The following is an 11,494-nucleotide window of genomic DNA, read 5'->3' as shown; positions in this document are numbered from 1 at the left end:
ATTAACCGTCTAGCAATCAACCAATTAGGATATTTCTTGTTGTAGATATCATTAATAACTATTTGGGAATAACCTTCTAGATGAATTTTTTTGCTCCCAATCTGAGGCCTAATCTCAGACTTGTTAGTGCTGATCTTATTTGCATAATATTGTTGGTTGTCACTCCTATAAATTATAACTCTTGAGAAACAGTGAATTCTTCCTCATTTCTATAAATACATCATATTCCTCTTGCTCCTGAACTACCTTTTGTTATCCTGTCAAAGTTGATTTTAATGCATCCTGCTTTCGGGGGGTTCCATTTAATATTCTCTATTACTTTTTGAATTTTTATTTGTCTCATTTTTATTTATTTTAGGAATCACTAAAGCCTTAAATCTGTTTTCCATTTCTTCATCCCACAAAGTGAATGTTGAGCCCATTGCCATTTTATCTTTAGCTTTTATATTGACCAACTCCACCACCTGATCTTCTATTTTCCAGATTAGGACTTCCACTAGGATTTCTTTGTTTTGAAAATATCTTCTATTTCTTTCTATCCATATTTCCCATATTACCACTAATGGGATCACTTGCCATACATTTTCAAACAAGCCTCTTTTCCTCATATCAATCCATATTTGGAACCAATTTACCAAGTGTTGAGGTTTGGGTTTGTAAAATTATAACTTATCCAAAAGTAAATTCCAACACTTGCTTGATTATTGAAAATAAAATAAAAAATGGTCCACCGATTCTTCATCACTTAACAAGATAATCTACTTACTCCTTGATATCCCATTCTTGCCAATCTGTCCCAAGTTAGTACCTTCCCTTGGATTACTAACCAAGCAAAGACTCCAGCTTTAGGAATAAAATATTTACTCCATAGTAGCTTACATGCCCAATTCTCTTTGGCTAAGGACAACTCTTTGATTTTATATCCACATCCTACCTTATAAGATCCCAAATTTGATCAACACCACCTTATTCTATCTGGTTCATCGGAGGGGATCACCCATCTCTCTTTTATTAAAGGCTCAAGGATGTTTTTTGTAACTCTCAAGATTGTAGAATTCTCAATGACTTCCATCTCAAACATCTCATTCCATTTTCTTCAATGACCTCTCCTATGTTTTTTACCTTTGATCCCAATTTTCTTAGAGTCTCTCTTCTAATATCCTCCAAATTTGGATACTCCTGCAATAATTTATTATTATTCCATGAGTATGTCCAAAAGGATGCTTTCTCCCCATTTTCTATATCCCAAGTAATATTTTTTGTTATGATATCCCTAATTTCTAATATGTAATTCCAAATTGAAGAACCTCTAGGGGGTCTCTTATTTTTAGAATGTCGTTTGGATTATTTGGATTGAGATACTTCCTTTTTAGAATATTGACCCATTTCTGATCATTGTTTATATATGTTCCATACAAGTTTCACCCCCATTGTCTTGTTCATTGTTATTAGATTTCTCAGGCCTACTCCAATTGCATTTTTTGGTCTACATATTTCATCCCATGCTAAAAGAGATGTTTTATTTTGGTCTCCAGTGCCATTCCAAAATAATCTTTTCATAATCTTTTTCATTTCTCTTTCAATTCCATTTGGGATTTTTAAACATGACATAGAATATACATGAAGTGTTTATAGAACTCATTTTATCATTAGCAACCTTCTTGCAGTCAAAAACCATTTTCCCTTACAAGCACTCATCTTTCCTGCATATCTTGAAATTAAATTCTCCCAATATTCCTTCTTATTCATACCTTGAATCAGGGGAGTTTCTAAGAATTTACCTAGGAAATTCGCCACTTTTAGTTTTAAAATCTTGGCCATATCCTTCTGAATGCTCGATTGTTTGTTGAGAAATAATAACTCTGATTTATTCTAATTGATCTGTTGGCCTAAAGAATCATGATATTTAGTTAGTATGGACTTAATATTCCTAGCTTCTCTCCTATTTGACTGACCAAATAACATTGTATCATCTTCAAATTGCTAATGAGTTACTAGGTATAACCCTACAACTACCTTAATTCCATACCAATCACCTTTCGCCCTTTTCTTGCTTATTCATCTACCCAAGGATTCAGCCATAATAATGAACAAAAATGGAGATAATGGGTCACCTTTTCTTATACCTCTACTTGAGTTGAAGACGCCATGAGCCCCACACTTCATTAAAATAGAGAAAATTGGGGTTGAGATGCATCTGTCCACCCACCCAATCTAATCCCTTATAAACCCAAACTTCTCTAGAATTTCCTTCAGGAGTTCTCTATCCACCAAATCATAAGCTTTCATTATATCCAATTTTATGATCACACCTGCTTGCTTTGAATTCTTAGCAGAATGGATCACTTCATGGGCTATTATCATACCTTCCACTATTGATCTCCCTAGAGAAAAGACACTCTATTCTTCAAATATTAGCTATTTTAGGGTAAAAGTAAAAAGTCATGTCACACTTTTATAAAGGAAATGGTGAAGGTCGATTCAACTTTTTAAATTGAATCAATAGAAAGTGAAATATATGTTTTGAATTTTGAAATGATGAAAAGTAATAAAATGTATATTCTTTTGTGTATTTTATGTTTGCATTTTTTATAAAAATTTAAAAAATTATTTGAATATAGTTTTGTATAAAATAAATACTATAATTTAGTTGCTCATAAAATGTTGAAATTGAAGTTACACAAGCCACCACACTTTATTTGATAAACTTCACCTTTTTTTATTTAATTTTTTTGTGTATATTGATAACTTGAAACTTTAGTGCATGGATATTTTTTTTACTATTTTTTATAAATATATACTTTCAATAAATTTGAAAAGTTGTGTGTACTAAAATATAACTCTTTCCATTATCTACCACCTTCTTTATTCATTATTTATCCAAATTAAAAAATAATTGTATCATCTTGACATAGATTCTCTTCTCTAGTGCATCATATTTTTTTCAAAATTTTCAAATAAACTTTAGTATTTTTTCTTGTCAAGATAATCAATCTTATATTTAAGTGCTGATGACCTACTTCAATAAAAATAAAATGTAAAATATAAAAAAAATTAAAAATATTAAAAGAGATATATTTTGGAATATTCACTTGTAGATCTATAAAGGGTATTTTTACATTTCAAAAAAAAATTTATTTATAAGAGTAGGAGTTGCTGAAACATCAAGTTTTTAAATTTTTATTTTTTTTATAATTAGATTCTTGAAGTAATATAAAATATACATTTAGTAGAAACTTCCAATTGGAAAAGTTGTGGTCCATATATAACTTATCTATATTGAATCTATATAGACCATATGTTTGACTAAAATTAATTTTTAATTAGAGAAACTTAAATTCACTTTTGCTGATAAGTTGGCCTAAAATGTGACACAATATTATACTTTTACCCTTTAACACTCTCTTGAGTTGATTTACAATAACTTTGGAGATTATTTTATATGTTGTATTCAATAAGCTATTAGTCTAAAGTCCCCCATAGTGTTTACCATCTTTTTCTTTGGGATCAAAGTGAAGAAGGTATGATTCATTTCTCTTAGCACTATTTTCTTTTTCCTTGATTCCTCCACCGCTCTATGTATGGTTTGTCCCACTATCTCCTAGAAGTGTTGAAAAAAACTCATCAGGAATCCATTTGGTCTTGGAACTTTGCCCAGGTTCATCTGGAAAACTACTACTTTCACCTCTTCTATAGTTATTGCCTTAAAAAAATCTTGATTTTGTTGGTTTGTTAATATCTTGGGAATTCTATCTAGAAGTTCTTTCCTTGTTGGTATATTTTTGTTTAACATTGTTTCAAAGAAAGTTGTAGCCTCCATGTTGACTTCTTCCTAATTTTGAGGTCTTGATCCATCTACCCTATTTATTTCCTTAAATCTATTACTCTCCTTCTTAGTTGTAGAAGCCCTATTAAATTTTTGTGTTTCTATCCCCCTCTTGGAGCCACACCTCCCTTGATTTTTGTCTCCTGTAGCATTCCTCCCTTTCTAAATTTTTAAAAGTTTCAACTTTAGTAGCCTTTCTCTATCATATTCTTTTGTTTCCATTCCATCCTTGATGATATTTTCATTAAGATTTGTTAATTCCTTTTTTATTCTTGCTTTCTCTTGAAAGATATTTTTAAAATAACTTTTATTCCATTCTTTCAACTTCATCTTGAAATACTTTAGTTTACTATTAAGTTGGAACATATATGTGTGCTCTTTAAAATTTGCCTCCTTCCACCATTTTGTTCAATTAGACTTCCTAGGTTTGGATCTCTAAGCCACATATTTTCAAATTTTAATGGAATGCTAGATAGGATATAATTTTGAGACTAGGATAGTTGAACTGGAAAATGGTCAAAACCTATAAGGGGAAGTATAGAGACATCATAGAGTTGCTTTAAATTATCCCAGTTCATATCCATCAAGAATTTGTCAAGTCTTTTTGCAACATTAGAAATCCATTTTTTTCCTGCATATCCATAAGATTGTTCCTATCAATAAATTGTTGGAAGTCATTTTTGATTATTCTTGTTTTCCTAAGCCCTCCTTTTTTTTCTGAATTATTGTTGGTAGCAGTAAAGTCCCCTTCCATCAATATCCTTTCCCCTACTAAACCTTCCAGTTTATTTGATAATTATGACTATAAGTCCTTTTTTTGCATTGTTTGAGTTGGACCATATACATTGATTCCATTGAAGGTATCATTGGTTTGCATTATTTTGCATTAGCTTTCTAACCATCATGTAATCTCTTCCATTATTGTGACTTCCAATTTTCATGGATTCCATAGGATTCCCAGACCTCCTAATGGTCCGTTTGAGTTTACAAAATATCCTTTCTAGTATTTCCATCAATTTAATCTGTTCTCACTTTCCTCCTTTTCAAGTTTGGTCTCTTGGAAAAGTCACGTCCATTTTTTCTTGCTCAATTTTGTGCTTAATTAAGCAACATTTGTTAAGGTTATTTATACCCCTAACATTCCAAGTTATGACCTTCATTGTGATTGGGGAAGGTTAAGCCCCTTCCCACAACTTTTATTATTTTTTCTCTTTCTCTTCTACTCTTGGATAGCATGGATGTTAGCTTATAATTATTTGATGTTCTTTTTCTGCTTTTTCTTTCAAATATCTTAGGGCTTTTATTCTTAGTATTGTTTTGTTCCAACATCCTCGCTTCAATCATCTCAGCCTCTATTTCCTCCTAGTCTTTGTAGTCATCCCCTTCATCATATTTACTAGACCCCACCTTACTTTTTCCTTTCCTTTTCTTTCCTTCTTCCTCTAGATTTTTAATAAATGTCTCTCTCCCATTCTCCTCCTCCTACAATTGTTGTTTTTCCTCTATTTGTCTATTTTCCTTCTGCCTCATTGCCTCCAACTAATGATATATTGTCTATGTTAGATTCTCAACATCTTTTAACAATACTACCAGTTGTACTTCCTTATTTGCATCTTGCATTGGTTGGATATTATTACTCTAACTATCTATTTTAATCCCTTGATTATTCCCAATTGGTTCTGTTGTTTGAGTTTCTTGCCTTCTTCTTTTGAGTAGACTTTATTCTATATCTCTATTTAACATGTGCATGTTCTTCTTTTCCATTTCTTAGCTATTGTAATTAATTCCTAATTTGTCTGAGGTTGAAGTCCCTTCTTGCATTTTTCCCTAGTTAAGGACTGATTCAGGAAGAACTCATTCAAAACTTCAATTTGTTGTTTCGATTAACCCCCTTTTATAACTATTTCTATCTCATTATATATGCCTAGGTTCATATCAATTTGCACACATATCTTTTCTATATCCCTTATTTTCCCATTTAACAAATCCTCATCCACTCCTATAAATGAACCTAGTGCATGTCCAATTATCACAATTGCCTCACCCCTCCAATATTGTGTTGGCAATCCCTCCAATTTCAACTAGTTTATAGTTTTTTTAATTTTAAAGCTCCATGCATTGAAATTATGAGTCTAGCCCTTTTTAGGAAAGCTAATGCCTCTGAAAAAATTGGGTCTACCATTTAAAATCTCATTCTTTAAGTATAGGTCTATGCATTCTATCAGAAAACATCCATTTTGGAGAGGACGAATGCATTCCTTTTCTAAGTACTTCCCTTTCCACCATTTGATTATTTCTTGTAAGATCCCTTTCTCTTTTTTGTTCCCTCCCCACTTGACAATTAGGGCTAGCTCCATAAATCTGTTGACTGCTAGTGAAGTGAGATCTAAGGGTGCAGCAATAACTTTGCTACCCAGATGCTTTTTGTTCAATATTTTTCATTTCTAAGGCTTTTTAGTTACCCATTTCCAGATGGGTCCTCTCATATCCTCCCTTGCATGTTCTGTTTAAGATTCCCTTTGCATTCAATTTATTTCCTTGTTTTTCCCCTCTCTATCTGAAATCCGGTCTCCTTTCTTGTCCTCTTGGCTCATATTTTTAGTGCATCTTGAAGATCTTGTTTTTTATTCTCAAGGTTCCTCTATTGGGTGCCTTGTTTTCCCCTGTGGCTAATAGGGGCCGTCTTTGCCACATAAGAGGTTCTTCTTCTTCATTCATTTTTAATGGATTCCATTTTCTCATTAAGCCATGCCCCTTTAAACCCTCTTTGTATTGGCCTTCAGATCTCTTATATGGTGGGATTGGGAGAAAGGGGCTATTTACCTTCCATCTGCTTTCAATATGCCTAATTATGTCTTCCCCATGCTTGTCTGTATTCTTGATTTTGTTTATCATTCCCTCTTATTTTCTTATTCTCAGATAAGTCTTCCTTTGTTGTCATTCTAAACCCTAATGGATTTATCTGTGGTTTCAAACTTGCCCATTATACAAAGTTCTCTATTTCCGCCATGATCTGTTCCTTTCTTGCAGAGCCAAGATAATCTTCTTACTAACAAAATTGTAGAAACTATAAATAAAAACAACGCCTCCTTATTTGCATTATCCCTAAGATCTATATTTTTCACATGTTCTAATGAGTAGATTATGGATTATTCCAAAGAAACTCCTTTCCTAAAATCAAACCAAACTAGTGGAAGTACTACATGGATGATATCAACATTTTTGGGCCCTCATCTTGTGATAAACTTGAAGAATTAAATTGGTTAGTTTCTCCTTCACCATTGCGGTCTCTTGGATCCCTTGTCATCTCATTCCCTTCCCCTATATTAATTGGCAAGGTCTGCAATTTAACATTTTATTTTTCTTCCCTTGCTCTTTACTTCATGACAATGGATCATTGAATCACATTCAATAAATTGATGAAAAAAGTTTTACCTAGTCAAATTAAAAAACAATCAATATCTAATTGAACTAGAATTCTATTATGTATTATGAATAAAAAAATTATAAAAAAATAGTAAACAAATTAATTCATAATAAAAAAATATTTTTATAATATTTTTAAATTTTTTTCCATATATTATTTCCATTTTTTGTATAGTCTTATGGGCAGAATAGATACATCATGTGAATAAATTAATATTAGTAATAAAAAATAATTATATGTTCTTCAAAGAATGTGTTTGACTAAACAATCATAAAGAAAAAATGTTGAATAGAATAAAATTTAAGGAAAACTTTCGACCATTTTCTTCAATCTATCCATTCCATAGTTAAAATCTAGAAGCAAAATAAAAAATAATACAAGTAACAAACATAAAAAATAATACAAATGTAGTTTTTTTAAAAGAATAAGACAATTTTCTGCATATGGTTGCAATGGATTCTATTGTATTGAACTATTAGACTCAATTAATATCACAAAAGAATGCAAATGTACATATTTTTTTAAAGATAAAAGTGAATTTTATATGAATGATTACAATAGATTTCGTTGTATGAAATTATTAGACTCAATGAAATAATGAATAAAAGAATGAATGAATGTTTTTAATAATATTCATGAAGCTAAACAATTTATGAGACACATGAATAACCAGCAAATAGAAAATCATGCAAAACACCACTACATACCTAAAACACAGAAGTGTTGTATCGGTGAAAAATAAATTGATGTCGGTACATCCAAGAGAAGAAACAGGAATCAGCATCGGTAAAAAAAACTCCTCCAATTAGCTTAGTCCTAGAAAATATTAGCGTCGCTCGACCACCGCTTACAGTCATATACAGAACAAAAATGCCTGTGAGGAGTAGAAGTATCCCCGTGGCCACAACAGTCAGGAGCTGCCACGAACCAAATATGTATTTGTTTACATACTTCTTCGCAGCAACTCTCCATCTGCTGTTATAATGCTTGTTGACATCTGCTATAACTTGGTCGAAATATTTAACTTGCGTCAACTTGACATATTTACCCAAGCCGTTCCACAGGTTTGCCACTTTCCCGTCATCCTCCAGGTGGTTTTAGATAATCCCGTTCTTTCTAAGCATCCTAACATCTTCGACTGTGTCGATGATGCCTTTCCTGAAACCAGTGTAGCGAGTGAAGATCAAAGCACCATGAGCCGCCGAAGCTACGAATGCCACCAGATTTCTGAGGACTACTTCTGTGTTGGAATCCAACCTCAATTTGGGAAGATAAAGAGTTGCAGTGGCCGGGTCGAAGCAGATTCTGGTAAGGTCTCCCTCGGTTGGAAGGAATTTCACTTTTGCTGAGTATAGACTGGAGACGGAAGGAATCGCCAGTTCGTCGCGTGTGGGATGAGTTTCCGTAGAGGAATAACCCATCTCCTCATCTTTTTCCTCATCTGATTCATCTCTGCGCTTAATTGAAAGAGTTTCCAAAGCGGAAACAAGATGCTTGGACAACTGTGTCACCAACTTGGCAGCCTTCCCCTTGAAGACACGCTCACAGAGCGCCGAGACAAGGTGAATAAGACTGATTTTGAACGAGGAGAGAACCTTCCATAAAGCTTTCAGAGCACGCATTAAATAGCTTGAATCTGGCAACGAGATATTCCCGTCATCATTTTTCTTAGAAATGGTGTCGTCCGTGGCTTTTGCAGGGACAATACATCAGTAGAGAACCTCCAATATGTGACCCCTCTCTTTGATACACAGCTTTGAACTATCCCACATCTTCAACATAAATGGCGACAATTCTTCACAGGAGAGAGAGACCAGATTGCAGAGACTTTCTTCTGCCTTATCTTCAGAACCCAACTGCACTTCCAGAAGCTTCTGCAAGAGGAACAAAGGTAGCTTATTCTTGAGCATCATCAGATCTCTCATAATTGCATTGTGGGTCGCAGATCTGCGAGATGGATCTAAAACTCGGCCCACTCGCTTCACCTGGGATGACACATTCGAAGAAGACTGATTCGCCCGTTTGAAGTAGAGCTGCAAGCAGTCGAGCACGAACGAGGCGTCTAGAGCCATGAGCCATGCAAGAACTTCCTCCTTGTAGTCAAGAAATTTGTTCTAGCAGCTCCTGATTTGCCAGTCGTACTTCTTCACTTCTTCCACCACAGATTCGAACTTGCTGGTCACCGGTTAGCGTCTTCTCAAATCCTAGCGCAGCAGCAACTTTATATCTCTCCATTTTGAACAGTTGGGATCTCCAATGGTGATATGGTCCAATGGAGACGCACTGCGGAATATATGCTTCTGGCTTCACAATCAACAGTTCCTTGGGCACACCGAAAACAGATACAAAAATCTCCTTTTCTTCTTCTTGCTCGTCATACATTTGGAGGCCTTCTTTCATCTGAATAACCCAAAGATCTTGATCGATGACTACTTCATCTGCCTTAATTAATTCCATGAGTCCAATTCAGAAACAGATAAGGGATGAATATTAGATATTCGAAAGCGCGAGTAGAGGATCATATATATGGCTTCATCCTAGGCTCTAGCGTGGCAAGCGTAAGTTTGCAGAAATTTCTGTACTTCCGGCGAGAATTTGAAAAGCATTTCTATGCCGTCAGCTTCACATGATAAATGCTTTAAGGAAAGGATACCATTCAATTTGCCAAGGCTGCTTGTTACCCGCATAAGAGGTGATAGTAAGAAGTTTAAAACGGTTCCTATCTCTACAAACGTTTTATCATGTGGGGGAGGGCCCACACAAATATTCAGCCACGTTTAACACAATTGCGCTATGTTTTACATTTTTAAGGATTTGGAAGACTATCATCCTCCTTTTAAGAATTCTCAAGACATTTGAAAGTGATAATGTTTGAACAGTTCATTGATATTATTGTTCTATTTTTAGCTTGTTTTTAGTTGATGTCGTTAACAGATTATTTCTTCGCTTTTTTTAAAAAATTTTGTTTTTCAAATTTGTAGTTTTAGTAGATATTATCAACTTTAATAGTTATATTGAGCAGTATTTTAAAATCATATTAAGGAATTTAGTATTATATACATTAAAAAAATATATATTCCAGAAATTACAGTTTAAAAACAATTCTTCAGCATATAGAGTAAAAAAATATTATTCTAAATTAAAATTAAATAATTTATAGTCACATAATAACTTTTTAACAATAAGAATACAATTTCAAATAAAAAAATATGATGAAATAAAAGTATTTTTCAAATAATTTTATTATTGTGTTCATTAGTATAATTCTACAATGGCAATTTGGTATAAGAAAAACAAACAGAGCAAATGCATCCTACATTTTAGAAGATTTTAAAGTGTTTAAAACAAAAAAACAATTTTTTTAAAAATTTTTGTGGGATTTGTTCTTCATGTAATCTTTATCTTGACTTTTTATGAAAAAGAACAAATGGGTGTCCTAATAATAAAGATTGGTTCTCTTCTTTAATTTTATTTTTAAAATTTGATATATAGAATTTTAAAAATATAAGTATTCTAGTAAATAGCCTAATTTATAGGTAAAATATAATCTAAACTTAATATTTTTGAGAGATTTTAAAATAGATATATTTGAGATATTTTTATTAATTATTAATATTTAACTTACTAATATTTATATATTATATTTGGATTAAGGATGCATACATTATAAATGATTTAAGTTAAATAATTTATATTTATTAGCAAAATTTATATTAGGTGAAGTAACAATTTTAAAATTACATTGTAAATCAGTTTTGTTAATTTCACATTCTTAATGATGAGATTTGATTGTATAATGTATTCGAGGATAAGGATAAATTATTTAATATTTCATTATTTGTTTAAGAAGTTTGTTTTACTCATTTTGTATTGCTCATAACTACGTTTTGTATCTATATTAATCTATATATACAAGTATTTGATTACTTAATTGTCTTTCAATTAATATTTCAAAAAATAAAAATTACCCATATATATATATATATATATATATATATATATATATATATATATATATATATATATATATATATATATACAAGTATTTGATTACTTAATTGTCTTTCAATTAATATTTCAAAAAATAAAAATTACCCATATATATATATAACAACTATCACTAATAATTTTGTACCAATTAACTTCTACTCTCAATAACAATATGTAGCTAGAGAATAACTTTTATACCATCTTTTCTAATGGCAAGATAATTTTCTTTATATTATCTAAAGTTCCAACTT

General features: G+C 32.0%; 1 protein-coding gene across 1 annotated transcript; it reads right to left on the bottom strand.

Annotated features, from left to right (window-relative positions):
• Positions 1 to 8,350: 8,350 nt before the first annotated feature.
• On the bottom strand, positions 8,351 to 9,325 carry LOC131047272 (putative UPF0481 protein At3g02645). Its single transcript, XM_057981137.2, has 2 exons — positions 9,082 to 9,325; positions 8,351 to 8,943 (listed from the first exon to the last, which is right to left on the bottom strand). Exons 1-2 carry the CDS (start codon positions 9,323 to 9,325, stop codon positions 8,351 to 8,353), a joined length of 837 nt encoding a protein of 278 aa, XP_057837120.2.
• Between the last annotated feature and the right edge of the window lie 2,169 nt (positions 9,326 to 11,494).

This window comes from Cryptomeria japonica, chromosome 7, assembly GCF_030272615.1.
Source record: "Cryptomeria japonica chromosome 7, Sugi_1.0, whole genome shotgun sequence".
NCBI classification, from domain to species: domain Eukaryota; kingdom Viridiplantae; phylum Streptophyta; class Pinopsida; order Cupressales; family Cupressaceae; genus Cryptomeria; species Cryptomeria japonica.
This window is presented reverse-complemented; position numbering and strand designations above follow the sequence as displayed.

Excerpts from the sequence above, each read along its gene's own strand:
- LOC131047272 (XM_057981137.2), bottom strand. The coding sequence starts at position 9,325 with ATGGCTCTAGACGCCTCGTTCGTGCTCGACTGCTTGCAGCTCTACTTC. Across the intron at positions 8,944-9,081 it reads TGAAGATAAGGCAGAAGAAA|CCACGGACGACACCATTTCT; the intron begins GTCTCTGCAATC and ends TCCCTGCAAAAG.